This window comes from Chrysochloris asiatica, unplaced genomic scaffold (genome assembly GCF_000296735.1).
Source record: "Chrysochloris asiatica unplaced genomic scaffold, ChrAsi1.0 scaffold00053, whole genome shotgun sequence".
Taxonomy (NCBI): domain Eukaryota; kingdom Metazoa; phylum Chordata; class Mammalia; order Afrosoricida; family Chrysochloridae; genus Chrysochloris; species Chrysochloris asiatica.
The window spans coordinates 12,850,565-12,867,770 of record NW_006408571.1 but is presented as its reverse complement, the minus strand read 5'-3'; the positions used below and the strand labels follow the sequence as shown (position 1 = coordinate 12,867,770).

The window sequence follows — 17,206 nt, the reverse complement described above, 5'->3', positions numbered from 1 at the left end:
CTGACACCAGAGAAGACTGGACCAAAGCAGGAAGTGAGGTGTGTCTAACAGTTACAGTCTCTGCCCTCAAGGACATACCCAAATCAAATCTTCATCCTTTTGGGCATTTCTGCCCTTCTGAATTCTCCAGGCCTAAGCCCTATCACGCTCTTGTTCTTTACATCCTCATTCAGCCCTTAACCCTTACCACTGACCCCACGTATATGGCCACCCCACACTGACAGTGGCCAGCTCATCACATACTGTCCTCCAATGGACAGAGTAAGAAACACATATCCCCTCAGTACAAGGAGGACTTCTGGTCTGCCCAACACTTACAGGTGGCAGGAAAACATGTGGAGTTTCCTTCCCTCTGAACCAGAATGGAGGAACATCCTGACCTTGGACCCTACCCTTCACATTTTTAAAACCTCTGTTCTATGAAATCAGTGCTGATATAAAGGGGCAAGGGGGGGGGCAACAGTCAAAATAGACACCAACTACCTCAAGCCTCCTATTAATAGAAAAGGGCTTCTCTGCCTCAGGGTGGTTGGTCCCCTATGGCTTTCTTTCCATGTGGAGCTGGGAGCTGTCTGAAACGATGATAGGGAGGAATGTATTTCCCAGATGGACTAGACTGGACTGCAGCCTGCCAGAGTCTTCAGAGCTATCACTTTCTAAGATGTAGAGCAAGACCAGTTCTAGGTTTGTGCAGCAATATCTGACTAGTCTCTAGTTAGCTTCTGATCACTTTCAGTAACCCTTGACTATAAGAATAGGCGCTCTCTCCAGTGCCAAGGCTTCTGATTCCAGACTGTGGACTTTCCCTTCAGCTTACCTGGACCCACTGTGTCCTTTAGGACACTCCCAAATTGACTCCTTCAGATTGTGGCCTCTGGTCCCACCCAGATAACCAACTAGCCACCATATTATACCCAGATGACATGCTAGCTTCTAGCTGTGTCCTATCCCAGCCCCCTTTGTGTTGTTGCCTACGGTATGATAGGTAGTAGCCTCTGGAGTGAATTCAGCAGGGATGGAGAAGCAGCTCTACATTATCCCCTGCCCTGGACAGTATCAACCCACCTTGACAGAGATGTGGCCATGGGCCTGGGGAAGGTGGGCAGCCAAGAACCAGTCCCCAGGTAAGGGGCTGCTGACGTTAAAGATGCCTGAGGTGCGGTTGGGCAGTGTCCAGCTGAGAGTCAGTGAGAAAACCCCAGGCACTGCTGTGTCCCCTGGAAAGTGTGTGTGCAGAGGATTGATGACAGGGGGTGCCCCGGATCGAAAATACCTGGGGAACCAGAATTGGGAGAGAAGGCAAGCCGTCAATAGGGTGGGAGGGGGGAAATGGGGATGAGAAAGGAGAAGTGTCACTTATCAGTAAAACAACCGGATTCCCCATGACAACACATACAACAAAGTGGTTCCAGGTCAGGGGTCGGGTCATAGGGGCAAAAGGTATTCACACGTATAACAGTAATCAGGAAAGTGGCCAGGTCCTGGTCTTCTCTCAGTTTTACTTCCATCCGGCCAGGAAGTTGGTTTATACTCATAAACCTACACTTTCATTTAGAAAGTAGGCAGTGCAGGGTTGGAAGTGGGGATAGAAGGTTAACTCAGACACTCACACAGTTACACTTTGGTCTGGGCAGTGGTCCCCAAAGGTTCCCCCCTGCTCCTTGAAGATGATGAGGTTCCAAACAGCCAGAAACGTGTCCTCAGGAACATGGAAGTGGAAGAGTTCAGTGCTGGCAAAGGAGCGGAAAGGACTCAGCTTGCGGGGTGAGCATGTGGAGTAATCAGTGAGGAAAAGGCCTCCTGGGGAGCAGGAGAGAAAGAGGAGTAGGGTAGGACAGGGCACTTCCATTATGCAACAAGCAGACCAGTCTTCCTTCACCAAAAGCCACACCAACTCAACAAACGTTCTCCTCTGCCCCAGGCATCCTCTGGTTTAATTCCCACAAAGACCCTGTGAAAAATGAACTAAGGTTCACACATGTCCAACAAATCCAAACCCAGGACTCTTCTTCTGCCCCCCCCCCCACACACACACACAGCTAGCCCTCACTTAGAAGTCATTATTTTCCTCTTGCTCCGTCTAACAAAACAGAGGGGGTGGTGTGTGTTGGCATAGACTCGTAGGCCTCTGAGCAGGCGAGAGCTCCACCTGTGGGATGTGGGGTTCAGCAGGAGCCTGTGTAACAACTTCCCTGTTTATTTTCTTCCCCTTTCTGGTCCTCTGTGGCTAGCAGCAGGAAAAACCCTCAGAAGCTTCACAGAGCTGTCTGTGTATTGGCTTAGGGCAAGCAGGGGGAGGGCAAAGTGTGACAAGGCTGAAAGGGGCCTGCTTGGGTGGCAGAGACAGGGACTGGAGCTGGTAGGCCACCACAGAGCCCCTGAGGAAAAAGAAAAGGAGAAATCGGCTTTTTGGGATTCAAATGAGCAGCTAGTGGTGTTTCTCTGGGGTGGGGGAGGGGGAGCACTTAGGCAGTCAATTGGTGACTCAGTGGGATCTCAAACCACCCGGGTTTATTCTAGCAGGCTAGGGGGAGGGTAAGGAACTGTGGTAATGTAGTGGTTACAAATTGAATCGGGCTGCGAACCGAACCACAAGGTCAGCAGTTTGAAGCTACCAGCTGCTCTGTGGGAGAAAGATGAGGCTTTCTGCTCCCGTAGCTCAGAAACCCTATACAGGGTCACTATGAGTCAGAACCGACTCCATGGCACACAACAACAAGGGGGAGGGTGGGGACAGGAAGTGGTCATCTCTAACTGAAATACCTGATCATGGTTGTCAGGAGCAAAGCCAAAGTGAGCAGGAAAGCCTGGGGTCAGCAGCTGGCCAGGCCAGCACATTGGGACTGAGATTGCTGTGGTAGTGAAAAGAATTCAGTAACTGCTCAGCTGGGGAGGGGAAGACAAGCACAGGAAAAGCCGACTGCTCTGGAGACTTAGGACCGGCCCCAGCGAAGCCCAGGAGGATGTTCCAGGCCTAGTGAGAATGAGGGGAACTCAAGCAGCTTCAGGACAGAGTGGAAACGGAGTCGTTTCAGGGTATCCAAGGGCAAGGACTTTCTAGCCATCAGGATGTACCTACAGAGTTTACTTAGTCTCACACTCCCTCTCCGGAGATGAGAGACATACCACCAAAAATGAGGCATCTGAAATAACAGTGAAAGAGACTTCTGGGAAATGGAGGCTACTGGAGGGGAACATTGGTGAAGGTTGGCTCTGCAGACATGGAGCAACCTCAGGAGTCACCCTCCTGGGAGCTGCCCTAAATGAGTGGAGATCATTAGCTCTAACTTTGCCGGTCCTTGTTTTTAAAGGATAGTGCAGGTCACCTCATCAGTCTCAGCTGTGTGCCCTTGCACAGTGCTGCCCAGAAACCCAAAGAGGCTCACAGCTGAGGGGCTCCCCTAGCAGCATTCAGAGAGCAGTGGAGATGTATCAGAGAGGGATGAAGGGATGCAGGGAGATGGAGCCAATCAATGAACAAGACAGGCTGCGAGGAACTCTGATTTTGACAACTAGGAGGCAGAAGGCCAAGAGCTCCCTACTGTTATAAAAATCAGGGCACTAGAGCACCCTCTGCTGGGGTTAGGGAAGGCGTGCTCTTTCTTAAAGTTGGTACCAGAGTTAGGACAACTCATTAGTCATTGGTACTGTTAGGAAAAAGGAGCTCTGGTAAAGTAGTGTTTACAAATCAGGCTGCGAACCCCAAGGTCAGTCAAAACTAACATCTGTTCCATGGGAGAAAGATGAGGCTTTCTGCTTCAGTAAAGATTTACAGCCTCAGAAACCCTGTACCAGGTCACTATGAGTCCGAACCGATTCCACGACATATAACTACCACCACCACTATTAGGAAAAGATGTTGACCAGGTCCCCATTGCAGACTCTGGGAGAGCTGGTGGTGAAAAGCAACTGGTGACCTTTAAGAAACCTGGGTAGATAATGCACAAAGAGCTTGGTGACTCAAACGATGGCATAACCTGGATAATTGGGAACTTGCAAAGTTGGTTTGAACCACAAGGTCGGCAGTTCAATCTCACCAGAAACCCTATACAGGGTCGCTATGGGTTGGAACCGACTTGACGGCACTTAACAACAACAACAGCAACAATAAGCTACCCACAAAGTGGCCAGGTTACAGAACAGATAGAGGGGGGAAAGAGTGAGCAGTAATCTGGGGGTGCTGGGAAGAAACTCGAAACAGTTTCGGTCAAGTGTCTATAGTCTCCATTCACTCCAAGCTTTGTGGTTTTAACCAGGTAGACCAGAGCCATGCACCAGAGAACAGATGAACAAAGCCCTAGCCAAGATCAGATGAACCTGTCATAGATGATGCCCCAGAACTTCCAGAATGGAGCGAGGTGATTATTCACCATCTGAGACAGAGAGAGAGAGACGCACGCATACACACACATACACAGAGGCTGAGGCTGGCTCAGCTATGATAGCACTTAAATTTTAAAGTTTAAAAAAAAAACAGTTGCCATCAAGCGGATTCTAACTGTTGTCAACCCCATGTGTGTCAGAGTAGTGCTGTGTTTCACAGGGATTTCATGCCTCTGACCTGTTAGACATGTATTGTCAGGCCTGTCTTCCAGGGACCTCTGAGTGGGCTTCAATAGTTAACCATTTCCACCACCCAGAAACTGGATAGAACACAAGATCATTTCTTGAAATAGCACGGCATGCAGTCATCTAAGCCAAGGAGAAGACCCTAAAGATCAAGGGTGAGACTAGGAAGCCCACTAGGTAAGTCCCATTCCTGAAATGCGAGAGAAGCCAGCAATGTCATTTTATAAGACCAAATGTGATGGTCCTATGACGCTGCCAGGTCTGCCCGGCTTGCCAGGTCACAGTTGCCAAGCAGTGACTAGGAACAGCATGAAGGACAGCCCTGCCTGCTGTTGGACTTCCTTAGTACTCTTTTCTAACTTCATTACAATCCTCAGCAAAGCAACTAATCCTGCTCTGGGTGAATCATGTTTCTATCTACATCTTTCAGCTTTGTACAAATCTGTGCCTGTCTGTCACCCTCCTCCCCTAGCCAGCCCAGTGCTCATTCATTGTGCTCATGAACAAAGAAGCCAAGATGGCAGGGGTGGGTGATACGCATTAGAGTCCCCAGGACCAAAACCAACCTGCTGAATACCCAATTTTCCAGCAGCAGTGGTCAGCAGTGAGCGCCTTAGGAGAGTGGGCTAGGAAGCACCCAGAACTGCCTCCAACAAGGAACTTTAGAAAGTGACATCAGTACCTGTCCATGTGAGGTGCAAGAAAAGCTGTGCATGGGTCACAAATAACATAGACATGCAGACATTTACCAACACACAAGCATGTGCATGTGCTGCACATGCCCAGCATTGCCTCCGACCCCTCCATTATACACACACACACACACAAATGCTCAGACGCATAAAGCAAAACACACCTACAGGAACCATGACCTTTGATGTGCATTGATGTCCTCAAGCTTGTACACTCAATGAGGCCCCTGAAGCTCACTGAACCACTCCCCCCAGCTGCTGTGTTAGTTGTTATTGCCAAAGGCACATCTCCATCCACCTACTAGAAGTGTCTGAGGTCTGAGACTATGAAGATCATAGTCATCTCCTTAGAATAAAGCCATCTTTATGGCATGTCTCCTATATCAACACTCCATTCTCCCACCCATTAGGAAGTTGAGCCTCTCCCCTCCTATCCAATTCTCTCCCTCACTGGTTGGTTGACATCTGCTGAATGAAGCTTTTGTGGATGAAGCCCTCTTGTGGACAGACAGGGTAAAGAGAGGTTGTGCTTTGAGCCTTTCCCCACTTAAGTTGCAGTGAAAAAAACCACTAGTTTGGGAAAAGAATTAAGAAACCTTTTTCTAGTCCCAGCACAGCCACTTACAAGCCGTGTGACCTTGGGCAAAGTGCTCCCTTACTAAGCCTCAGTTTTTCCATCAGTTAAATGGCCTCATGATTTGCCACCCTGATCTGAAAGTCTCAGGAATTATTCCTGGGTAAATCAAGCTTGGACTCACTAAAAGAAAATGTGTTATAATAGCAACTGACCCAGGTTCATCTGTTTGCTACATACTATGTTTAAAACTGTTTCCTCAACTCTGTTTTAATGTATGCCCGGTATTAACGATTATTTCGAAGGTTTCAGTTCAGTCTTTTCACAATAAACAAGAGATTCTTAAATGCCAGACCATAACTCCCCCATCAAACTCTGAGAACAGGAGCAAAGTCCTGGAGACTTCCTAGGGAAAGCAGGCACCACGGTGGGGCCAGGCTAGACATGGAGAAATAAAAGACTGGAGTCTCTTATCTAGAGTCAGAGACAACTGCTGAACCTCAAGGTCCACAGTTACCAGCACCTCCCACCACCCTATTTCTTTTTCCCACTTTCCCCCCAAAGATATAGTCCCCCAGGTCCCCCTTCTCCTGAATCCCTCCAGTCCATCCCTCCTTGTCAGAGCCCCATCCCTGCCTCAGTCTTTCCTGTCTTCACTCACCAGCCCCTGGGCCAAGGACAGAGAAGAGTAACAGCAGCAATAGGGCTGGTGGCAGTTGGAGCCCAGATCTGAGTCGGGACTGGGAGAAGCGCAGGGTATGAGAGAGAGGGGTGGGTATCGGGAGAGACTTGGGTAGACACAGGGATGAAGGCAAAGGCTGAGATAATGGGTTGGGCTGGGTTGGACACTGAGGCTTGAACAAGGATAGAGGATGGGACGGAAGCCTGAACTGTGAGGTGAACTGGAGCAAGGGTAGGGCTTGGGCTAGGGGCGTAGGCAAACACTGGGAATGGGGTTGGGATAGGGGCTGGACTGGAATTTGTGAAAGAGAGTGGAACAAGGGCAGGGGCGGAGATGGGGGCCAGACCAGGGGTAGGGACTGGGATCCTGAAGGAAGCAAAGGGAGACACTGGGATCCGGACCTCGGCATTAGCTGGGACCCAGGCCAGGATCGGGACCGTTTTGGGAAGCGGGGCGAGGGCGGGGCCGGGGGCCAAGGCCCCGATCGGGATAGGACGAGGGGACGGGACAAGGGCTGGGCCATGGCCCCGGACAGGGGCGGGGCCGAAGGGCCAAAGCGGGGCTCTAGCAGAGCTGACCCGCGGCTCCACTTCCCAACCCCAGGATGTGACCTCCGGAGTCTTCGCGAGCAGGATGCTGGGGTTGGGCTGGCTGGGACCAGGCCGGGGAACCTGGGCGGGAGTTCAGGCCTGAGCGTCTCCCGGCTGCGCTAGACCGGCGATAACCAGGCCCCGCGGCGGCAGTCTCGGCTTGACGTCGGTGTGACGCTCCGCCCCTCGGGCACTTTGATTGGTCTTTCTTAGTAAAACCCGCCCCTGCCCTTTTCTATTGGTTTCTAACTTAGGCCTGCTGAGCGCTGAAGACAGACTCCGCCCCAACTACCTGAGACCCTGCTATCCTCACCCCAAAACCACGGAACCCACGGTCCCCTCAGATCCCCACACCACCCATTGACCTCCCCACAGATAGCTCATAGGAATCCTACAGGGACCTTCATGAACCCAGACACCCCGCGGACCTCCTCACAGATCTGCTCAGATCTTACCCAGCAGCTCTCTTAGAGATTCCGCAAACCCCCCTTTTTCAGAAGCGGATTTTCTGAGTTCGTCCTCTCCGGGCCCAATGCAGTCCCCTCTAGAGACCTCCTCTACCGGAGAGGTGACCAGACCGCTGTTGCCATGGAGACTATTGGGCGTTCCCGTTGCCTTGACGACGGATCCCTCTTCTCCTGGCTTGGATTCCAGAGACTTCAGTCAATCCCCTCCCTCCTCGGCCCTGGACCCCCCCATCCCATCTCTCCCTCCCCTTTTCCACCCTTAGGTAGATCTAGCCAGGGCTCCCGAGCGAAGATCAGCTGGTCCCGTCGTTGACATGCAGGTAAGACCTCTACCACTCAGCGCCTGCAGCCTTCCTTCCCTCGGCCAACACTTGCCCCTTCCGTCTTCTGACGAGATCTTGACCCAAGGACTTGTAGCAGTCAAACCAAAGCCCTGAGGTACGTCGTCCCTCCAACAGCCCCTCCCGAATTCCTCATCCCGTTCCTCCTAACACCTGCGGCCCCTCCCCATCCGCCTGTCCAATCCTTACAATCTCTACTTTTAGGCCTCACCCTCCCTTTCCACCGTTTCTCCGCCCTCCTTTCGGTTTAGCTTCTGATTCTTCACCCTCAGATTCCTTTTTCTGCTGGCTGGTCATCTTTCCCCTCATCATCCTACCTTTTCCCCTACCTTCCTTCCCATATTGCCCCTTTGGAAAGGCTCTGGTGGGTTTAAATGATTTATCTTGTACCTCTGAAGCACGGGGAAATTAGGGATTGGGGAAAGTTAAGGCTGGAATCCTCAGGCAGTGTTGCAAATGATAACAGACATACAGTGTCAGGCCAAGATGCTTAGATTTAGTCATTTAGGTCAGATCATTGATTGTTTTTTTTTAAAAAACAGATGAATACGGGTATTAAGTTTGCATTTTAAGAAAGATCTCAGTTGGATCAGTAAAGACGACTGACCTCTTTTGGCTATCCTTCCAGAATAAATTAGGCACGTCCCCTCCCCACAGCCTCCTGAGTTTACCCCAATACATCAACCCATTCTCATTGTTACTGTTGATTAACTTATTTCTCTCTCAGACTTTCAACTGAGTCCAGTGCATAACACAATACCTGAGTAAAAGTAGGGTGCTGTCGTTTAAGTGACTAACTCATAGCTTACCCTGTATAGAGTTTCCAAGGAGTAACTGGTGGGTTTAAACCACAGACCTTGTGGTCAGCAGTCCAGTGCTTATCCCACACACCAGGACATAAGTTACATAAGTGAATGGATGTAGGGATTTATATGCTGGAGTGGGGTGGTATTTCACAGTCCAAATAGAAGAAATAAATTTAATAAAATTGGGACAAGGGAGAGAATAGAATGGATTGTGGGAGGGAATGTTTAAAAGATAGGACAACAGTTCTTGGTGCCAATCCGAAGATGAGGGTTGAAGCAAAAGGAGACTAGGATACACTCTGGGACATTCAGTTAGAGCTGTCCAGCAGGCAGTTGGATATGAACACTAAGTACAGGGTTCTAAAGCGGTCAGGACTGGAAATGTGGGAAGTAGGTGAACCATGAAATCTAACGACATCATCAGGGGAGAGTGTTTGTGTGGTCCCTAGACAAAGCCAGATCCTGGGCAGGGCCTGGCCATATGCATCAGGGCATCCTCCCGTGCTCTCTGGAGCCAACGCTCCTGTGGATTTTCCCCACTTTGACTTGGTATTTCCAGTCTCTGGAGCTCCACAGCCTGACTGCTAAGTTCTGAGCTATGGACTGGCCGAAGTGCTACATTCAGGCCACTTCCTGATCTGCTACTGTCTACTGATGGGATTCTGACGGTTTCTGCTTTCTGTTTTTAAGTTTCAGCTCCCTTACTAACCATAGCAGCATGCCACATGGGTGACCCTCCTGGCATCAATACTCTGAGATCCAGAGTTCATCTTGTTTCCCTCTTACATCTCAGGTGCAACAAACATTTTATCCTAATTCCATAACCCACTGTGTGTCCTGGACTCTAGGGCAGACCCTCTGATTCCAACCTAATGAAGTCTGTACCTTATTCTACCACTAGATGGAAACAGACACGGTTACAGAAGATTCTCAAACCACCCTGGCTATTGAGGAGCACCCATCTTCAAAGGCCCCCTCCACTAAGGACTTGCAGGAGCCCCCTACCTCTGAAGCTCCCTTGGAGTCTCTCATTTCTGAAACCCTTTTACAACCCCATATCCCTGAGTCCCCTTTGGGGTCATTTACTTCTGAGATCCCAGTAGAGACCCACACCTCTGAGACCCCTTTAGAAACCCATACCTCCAAGACTGTTTTGGAATCATCCATCTCTAAGACTCCTTTAGAGCACCATACTTCTGAATCCCTTGTGGTGCCGCCCACCCCAAAGACCCACACCTCTGAGACCCTTTTAGAGGCCCAGAGCTCTGCGATCTCTTTAGAACATGCTAGCTCTGAGACTCCTTCAAAGCCCTTCATAGCTGAGGGCCCAGAGAACTCTCCCATCTTTAAAGGCTCTGAGAAACTTTCTTTTCATCCCTCTGCATCTTCCTTTAACTATAATACCCAGAGGGAAGGCCTTTACTCTGAGTCTTCCTCCAATGATGTTCCATGGACAAGGAAAGTCACCCTGGATGCCCCTGACCCTATGATCCTTAAAAAGCAGGCCCTTTCAGGCCATTTAGTCCAAACCCAAAAGGACACATCGGCAGGGCAGAAAGAAGAGGCTGAAGAGGACAAGGAAAGGGTGGTTGCCAGTGACAGCAGAGCTCATACACCTCAGCCTGGACACCAGCTGGGAAAGAAGAAGGGGAAGAAAGCACCTAGCTGTAATTGCCCTGCCCTTTCCCCCTTCCCCATCACTGCCCTTCTCTTACCCTAGAAGGACAGTTATTCTTTATTCCATCTGGGTGGGCCTTTCTCCGAGATTTAGGGCCTCCTCATTGCCCCATGATTACTGAGTCCCTCCCTCCCCAGGTTCCACAGACCACCCAGTAGGCCCTGCTAAGCAGTCAGATGTGGTGGAAGTGGCTAAGGCAAAGCACAGAGAGCAGTTTGGTGCTCAGGTGAATCATCTTTTCCACTGGGAGAAGCATGCAGCCCTGAGTGCCATCCAGACAGGTGAGTCCGGGCAACTTTGCAGAGGTCTGTGACAGGCCTGTGGCTATCCTCGAACCCAACAAAATCTGGAGCCCATTGAATGAATAGCTGCCCCTTATAGAAACAGCAGTGCTACCTACCCAGAATGCCAGGGTAGATGCAGGCAAAAAATTAGGATATTCATATACAGTCCAGGTAGAAGAGAGATATTTAACCCAAAGTTGCTAAAACCAGAAAGGTCATGGGCCAGCACCAGTTCGAGGGCCTGATTTGTGATTAAGTGCCATCGAGTTGGTTTTGACTCACAGTGACACTGTCTGTATAGGGTTTCCGAAAGCCTCATCATTCTCCTACAGAGTGGCTAATGGGCTCGAACCACTGACCTTGTGGTTAGTCTACAGAGCCACTACGCCCAAATAGCCTATACAAAGTGACTGGCCCAGGACCAGTCTCTAAGGGATTTGTTGCTCTGACATGGCAAAAGATCTTGGTCCCCTTAATGGAATTCCATTAAAAGACTGTTATTCATGCATGCCAGGCCCGTGTTCCCTGGATACCCAAAAGCATTTTGTCTCCTCACTGAAAGGAGAGCCATATCTTCTAGCTCTGTGGATTCTTGTCTCAGCCAAGGACCAGCACCCTTGACAGTTAATTCTGTTCATGGCATGCTGTGTTTATGTATGCCTGTGTGTAAAAGGTATGCAGATAAACTGTGTAAACACATGCGATTCTGTCTGTGACCATGTGTACCTTTGATACCAACCTTCTTATCTGTAGAGATTACCTTCAGAAAGAGGGCCACCCAGAGCTGCTATGAGGATACCAGGGTTTCTAAATTGAATTCAACAGATGTCACTGCATTTATGTCGGTCTTTCATACTTTTCTTCCCCATATGAACTAGATGGGTCTAAGACATAAAAGCTAGTTAATTATATCCTTATCCATCCTTCATGTAATTTCTTTTCCCCATTCCCATACAGGAACCCTTCCTTCTCCATCCCCAGCCAAGAAAAGTCATAGTGACCACATTTGTTTCTCATTCTTAATTCCGGCATTGAGATGGGATTGCAGCAGCCTCTGCACTCCTCTTCTTACAAATGCTGAGTCTATTCAGGTCTCTCATTCTCAGAACATCCTGTGTACTCCTCACTCTCAAAGGTCACTGCATTCTTTGTGCTTCTAAGGGAACTTCTTGTTTGCCTGTTTAAATTGGCAGTTTTATACAGAAATTCAAGTGTTGTTCAATCCTGAGCAAAGATACGTGGGACTCCCTTCTAATAGTCTGGCTCTTGAATCCCTAAAGAGTCAGGACTCCAGAACACAGTATATGTGATGTGTGGATAAACATCAAGTGCAAACATAAATTTGTAAGTTTTCTTTTAATTCATTCAGCAAACATTTATTGAGCATTAACTATGTGCCAGACATTGAGCTAGATGTGGAAGTGGCAAAGGGATGGCGAAGCTGAAATACAAAAATCCCCCAATGAATTTATATTCTAATAAGAGTAATAATAATTATGAGACATCTACAATTCATTCTAATAATTGCTATGATAGAGGTCAGCCAGAAGTGCTGCACAAGCAGAGGACATCTAATTTGGGGGGTTTCAGGAGTCAATCTTGAAAGAGGTGACTTCCAGCTGAAATCTGTAAGACTCCCCGAGAGACAGGTGTAAAGTGGGTAAGGTGAAAATGACAGGGCAAGGCACCAGGAGGAAACTGTAGGCAATACAGTATTCCTGGTACAGAGAGTGTTGAGGGTTGGTGGGCAGCTTCAGCTGGAAGGAAGAATTGTGCAGCAATTTCTGTGTCGACTAAAGGGTTGGGATTATATCCTAAGGGTAGCTGAGAGCCACTAAAAGATTTTAAATAGGACAATAACCTGAACACATTTGTGCTTCTGAAAGATCACTCTGCCAGTAAGATAGACTGGAGAAAGACTATATGAATATTGTGATATACTGGTAATGATCCCAGTAAGAAGTGAATGAGTGGAGGTGGAGAAAAGTGGACAGATTCAAGAAATGTTATGAAGGTAATGTGTAGTATGAGAGAGATGCCTAGAATTATAGTGTGATTTTTGGCTATAGTAACTGCTTGGATGATAGTACCCTTAACTGAATGCCTAAAACAAAGTAGATACTTGGTAAGTATTTGTTAAATGAATGGAAGACAACGGACAAGGGCCAAGTTGAAAGGGAGAACACATTTGAAGTGCCTGTGGAACATGCTGGGGGAAGATTCTAGTAGAAATCTGGGCTGGACACATCATGTAACATTATATGGAAACATTCTAAGAGCAAAGTGATGTTAATCATGCAAATGTAATCATGTGGTCATATGGACTATGCTTTATAGAGTCAAAATGGTGTCCCAAATATTGTCTAATTGCCAGTCCTTGTCTAATCAGAACAGGAAGAGGATTTGGAATCATAGCAGAGAACTAAGGTCATCACTCTGGAATCCATAGGCAGATGCCACTTGTTCCATTTTGAGGGCAATACCACCTTTAACGAGCTCTGGTAGCATAGTGGTTATGAATCGGGCTGCTAACCTCAAGGTTGGTAGTTCGAAACTACCAGCTGTTCTGCAAGAGAAAGATGAGGCTTTCTGCTCCCATAAAGATTTGCAGCCTCGGAAACCCTGTGCAGGGTCACTATGAGTTGGAACCAATTCCACGGTACTTAACAACAACCACCACCACCACCTTTAACGAGCTCTGGTAGCGTAGTGGTTATGAATCAGGCTGTGAACTTCAAGGTCAGTAGTTTGAAACAACCAGCTGTTGGGTGGGAGAAAGATGAGGCTTTCTGCTTCTATAAAGATTTACAGCCTCGGAAACCCTGTACAGGGTCGCAGAGTCAGAACCGACTTCACGGCACATAACAACAACAATAACCTTTAACAAGGAGCTCTGGTAGTATAGTGGTTATGAATTGGGCTGCTAATCTCATGGTCAGCAGTTCGAAACTACCAGCTGTTCCGTGGGAGAAAGATGAGGCTTTCTGCTCCCGTAAAGATTTACAGCCTCGGAAACCCTGTTCAGGGTCACTATGAGTTGGAACCAACTCCACGGTACTTAACAACAACAACCTTTAACAGAATCTGAAGTGTACTGGTCATTGTCCTATTCAAACTCCAGTGTTCATCTGAATGCAGTTTCATATCAATGTTTGGACTCAACTGCCCTTGGCCCTTAGACCAAACCTTCCTTGCTGTATAGGCACTGACTCTTGTTCACTCTGTACCTCACTGCTAATCCAGTATGTCCTGCTACTCTGGACAGAGTTGAGAATTCCTCTTGGAATTCTGGCCCCACCCACCTCCATTGTGACTCCGTTATACCCTGACCTCTTAAGTCTCCCTGGTGTAATGGGTACTTGGCACAACAGACTGTCAGGAGTATCAAGACATAGTCAAATCAAAAGCCACACCTGGACAGGCTTTAAATCCTGAGCAAGTATGGGTAAGATAAGAAAACCTACTCTAACTCTCTCATTCTACTTAATAGAACTTTAGGATTGTACCGCCAAAGATACTGGGTATCTCTCTCTTCCCTCCTGTTTGAATTGTTTCTGCTCATTCACTGGTTCTGCCAGGCAGTCTTTGTTCTCTGAGCCTCTATTTTGTGGCTGTGCTAGGTAGAACTAGAGATACAGATGAGAAGATAGACCCTTCCTTGGAGAAACTCACAGGCTAATGGGAATACAGTTAGTAGATTGTACTTGTACTGCATTGTATGGTAAGAAAAATAATAGCACAAGAGCTAACTATGGAAGGCAAGAAGAAGGACCATAGACAGGCAGAGGAGGTCAGTGTCAACTTTTTGGTGGCAATAACACTTAAGTTGAGACTTTAAGTGAGAATACAATTCCTAAAGCTGGAGTTCTCACTCCAGGGGGACTCGTACCGAATTCCTGATGCTAGATTGGGATTGTCTCAGCTCTCCTGGAGGATGAGGGAATCTTCCACTCACATTTACGTAGCATTACCTTTGCTTGTAGTGTGATTGACCAGGAAGACAGACAAACAGTGCAGATCCACTCATGAACAGCTCTCAAGGATTTGGGTCTTTTGTTGGTACCAGCTCTCAGCCTTTTTTTTTTTTTTTAACTTTTTATTGTGAATTGAATGGTTTACAGAGTAAATCAGTTTTCCATTTAACAATCTATACACATTTTGTTTCATATTATTGATTTTGATCCCCACAATGTAATATCACTCACTTATCCAATTTCCTGTGTTTCCCATCCCATTCTTCCTTCTTTGCTCTCACTTCCTGCCTTCTGAACTGTGTCCTTGGGTAAATGCTGCCATTTTGATCTCAATGGTTTGATTATTCTGAGGAGTACTCCCTCCCTAGTGTTACTGATACAGACCTCTCTATTGGTTGAAACTAGAGCCACAGGGTGAGTTCATTTCCAGACCTAAAGGGTGACCACAGTCTCAGGGGTTCCACCAGTCTTTCTGACCAGTAAGCTTGGTCTTTTTTATGACTTTCAGTTTTGTTCACACTTCTCTCCCACTTTATCCAGGATCCTCTGTTGTGGATCAGCCATGTTAGCAGGGTCCCATCTAGGTCTTCTGGTTTCAGGTAGTGAAGGCTGTGGTCCATTTCTGGGATACTTCGTGCATTTCCATGACTCCTTTCTCAGTCTCATGAGCTTATATTTTTGGTCTTCACTACCCAAGACTTCTGGGCTACCTCTTTCTCCTGGCCTTTGGAAAATTATACATGGCCCTTCTCAAATTCATGTTGTGTTGTTAACTGCCATCAAGTCTATTCTGACTCACAGCGACCCTGTACAGGATTTCCAAGGAGCAGCTGGTGGGTTTGAACCACCAACCTTGCAGTTACCAGTCCAGTGCTTATATTACTATTTCTGTGCTACCTGGAACATTTAAGGGAAGTATGAAGGAGCCAACCTGCAGAAGGAAAAACCTCTTCCCATCTTCTAGCACCAGGAATTCCCAACCTTCTCCTTTTCAAGCCCTTTCAATATCATCTACTCTGCACATGGCCAGTCATTTCTCCCTTTCCTCACCCTGTCCGCTTCAAGGAAACAAAACATGTGATGTGGGGAGGGAAGGAGATGAGACCTTCACACAGTTACACAGAACTCAAGTGAGATTCATACTGATCTTCGAACAAAATTTCATTTATAATCTTCCAGCTCTGAAATTGAAGACTTGCTTCAGCCTCTGACAGGCTGAAAGATGGAGCAGATCCTGGGGTGGGAAGGGAACTGAAGACACTTTGGGGCGATGAGGAAACCTTGAGGAGAAAAGTCTAAAGGGGTAGAGGTGAGGACTCCTGGGGATAGGTAAGAATACTTGGGGGGGTGGAAATTAGTATACTTTTCCATCTCATATTTCCTTATCATTCAATATCTTCATATTCAGGTCTCTACATTGGCTGGCGCTGCCCCCATTACCTGTGGGACTGTTTCCGAATTGGGGATGAGTCCAAGTGCTTTTGTGGACACTTGTTGAAGGTGCACCGGATCATCTCAGGTAGAGAACTGACTGGGTATGAGAGATAGCTGTAGTCTGTCAGATCTTGGGATATATCTTGGATATATGTGACAGGAAGTGTGTGTATGTGTTGGTGTGGGGGAAGGAGTTGGCATAGAAAGGCCCCAGTAAGTTCTACTTCAACCCTACTACTCTTCTCCATTTCCGTAGATATATCCGTGCCTTGTGGTGTGGCCCAGTGTCGCTGCCTCTTGTTCTGCTTTATCCCATCACACCCAGAGGAGGTGGGTGAGTTCTGGCTCACTCGAAGGGCTGCCTTCGATCCCAAGGCCTGGAGGGCCCAATGTCGCTGCAAACACAGCCACGAAGATCACGTAGCCACTGGGTCCCATCCCTGCAGACACAAGGGTACCTTCTACAGCAAAACCACTGTGATGGAGATAGGAGTGCAAATGATTTGAGGCTGGGGAGTTGGTAGGAGAGATTTGAGTTTGTGGTTGGTCAGAAGGGGTGAGGATGAGGAAGCGCCTGTTCCTTATATTCTTCTTGGATGTCCTCTTGCCCCAGGCTGTTGCTGCAACTGCTTTGAGTCTAATTTCCTCTGTGCGGCCTGTGATCGGCGCTGGGAAGAACATGAGACTTTCTTTGAGACCGAGGAGACACGACGACGAGGGGGAAGATCTCATGGTGAGGAGCAGCCCTGGACAGGGGACTATTCCAGGATCTGTAGTTAAAAGGCCAGCCAAGGCACACTCTCACCCATACAGAATTACCTCCTACCCCCTCATCTCCCAAGTCTGCACTGATTTCCGCCTCCAGGAGCAGACTATGTGCCCTTTGCAGAGATGCCTGCCCTCCGAGAAGCCGTCCTCCGCAACTCTGACTTCGTAGCCCTAGAGTCGCAGAGGCCCTCTGGCCATCCCAGCTCCCGCCCTGGGTCCCCTGGGCTCCCTGGTGCACACAGCCCTCAGCCTGGCCTCAGATCTGACCCCCATACCTGACCCTTTCACCTCTGCTCTTCCCTCCTCCAGGGACAGATAATGCCAACACCTGGCGCAGGCCTTGGTGA

The 17,206-nt window shown here is 48.3% G+C and overlaps 2 protein-coding genes across 2 annotated transcripts in view; one reads left to right on the top strand and one right to left on the bottom strand.

Annotated features, from left to right (window-relative positions):
* TMEM8B (transmembrane protein 8B) overlaps positions 1-7,283 on the bottom strand; it is a 26,984-nt gene extending 19,701 nt beyond the window's left edge. The window contains exons 1-4 of the mRNA XM_006863091.1: positions 7,189-7,283; positions 6,497-6,575; positions 1,611-1,800; positions 1,066-1,273 (exon numbers count right to left, since the gene is read on the bottom strand). The gene's annotated coding sequence lies outside the window, so the exon portion shown is untranslated. The remainder of the gene's footprint in view (positions 1-1,065; positions 1,274-1,610; positions 1,801-6,496; positions 6,576-7,188) is intronic.
* On the top strand, positions 7,039-17,206 carry FAM221B (family with sequence similarity 221, member B). The gene is made up of 9 exons (XM_006863175.1): positions 7,039-7,158; positions 7,838-7,894; positions 9,623-10,362; positions 10,541-10,680; positions 16,066-16,176; positions 16,348-16,545; positions 16,705-16,824; positions 16,957-17,091; positions 17,169-17,206. The coding sequence occupies exons 1-9, from the start codon at positions 7,039-7,041 to the stop codon at positions 17,204-17,206; spliced, it is 1,659 nt and encodes a 552-aa protein (XP_006863237.1).

Coding starts and splice junctions, on each gene's coding strand:
- FAM221B (XM_006863175.1), top strand. CDS start 7,039: ATGGCCCCGGACAGGGGCGGGGCCGAAGGGCCAAAGCGGGGCTCTAGC. Junction 7,895..9,622: donor GTCCCGTCGTTGACATGCAG/GTAAGACCTCTA, acceptor TTCTACCACTAG/ATGGAAACAGACACGGTTAC. Junction 10,363..10,540: donor CCTGGACACCAGCTGGGAAA/GAAGAAGGGGAA, acceptor CTCCCCAGGTTC/CACAGACCACCCAGTAGGCC.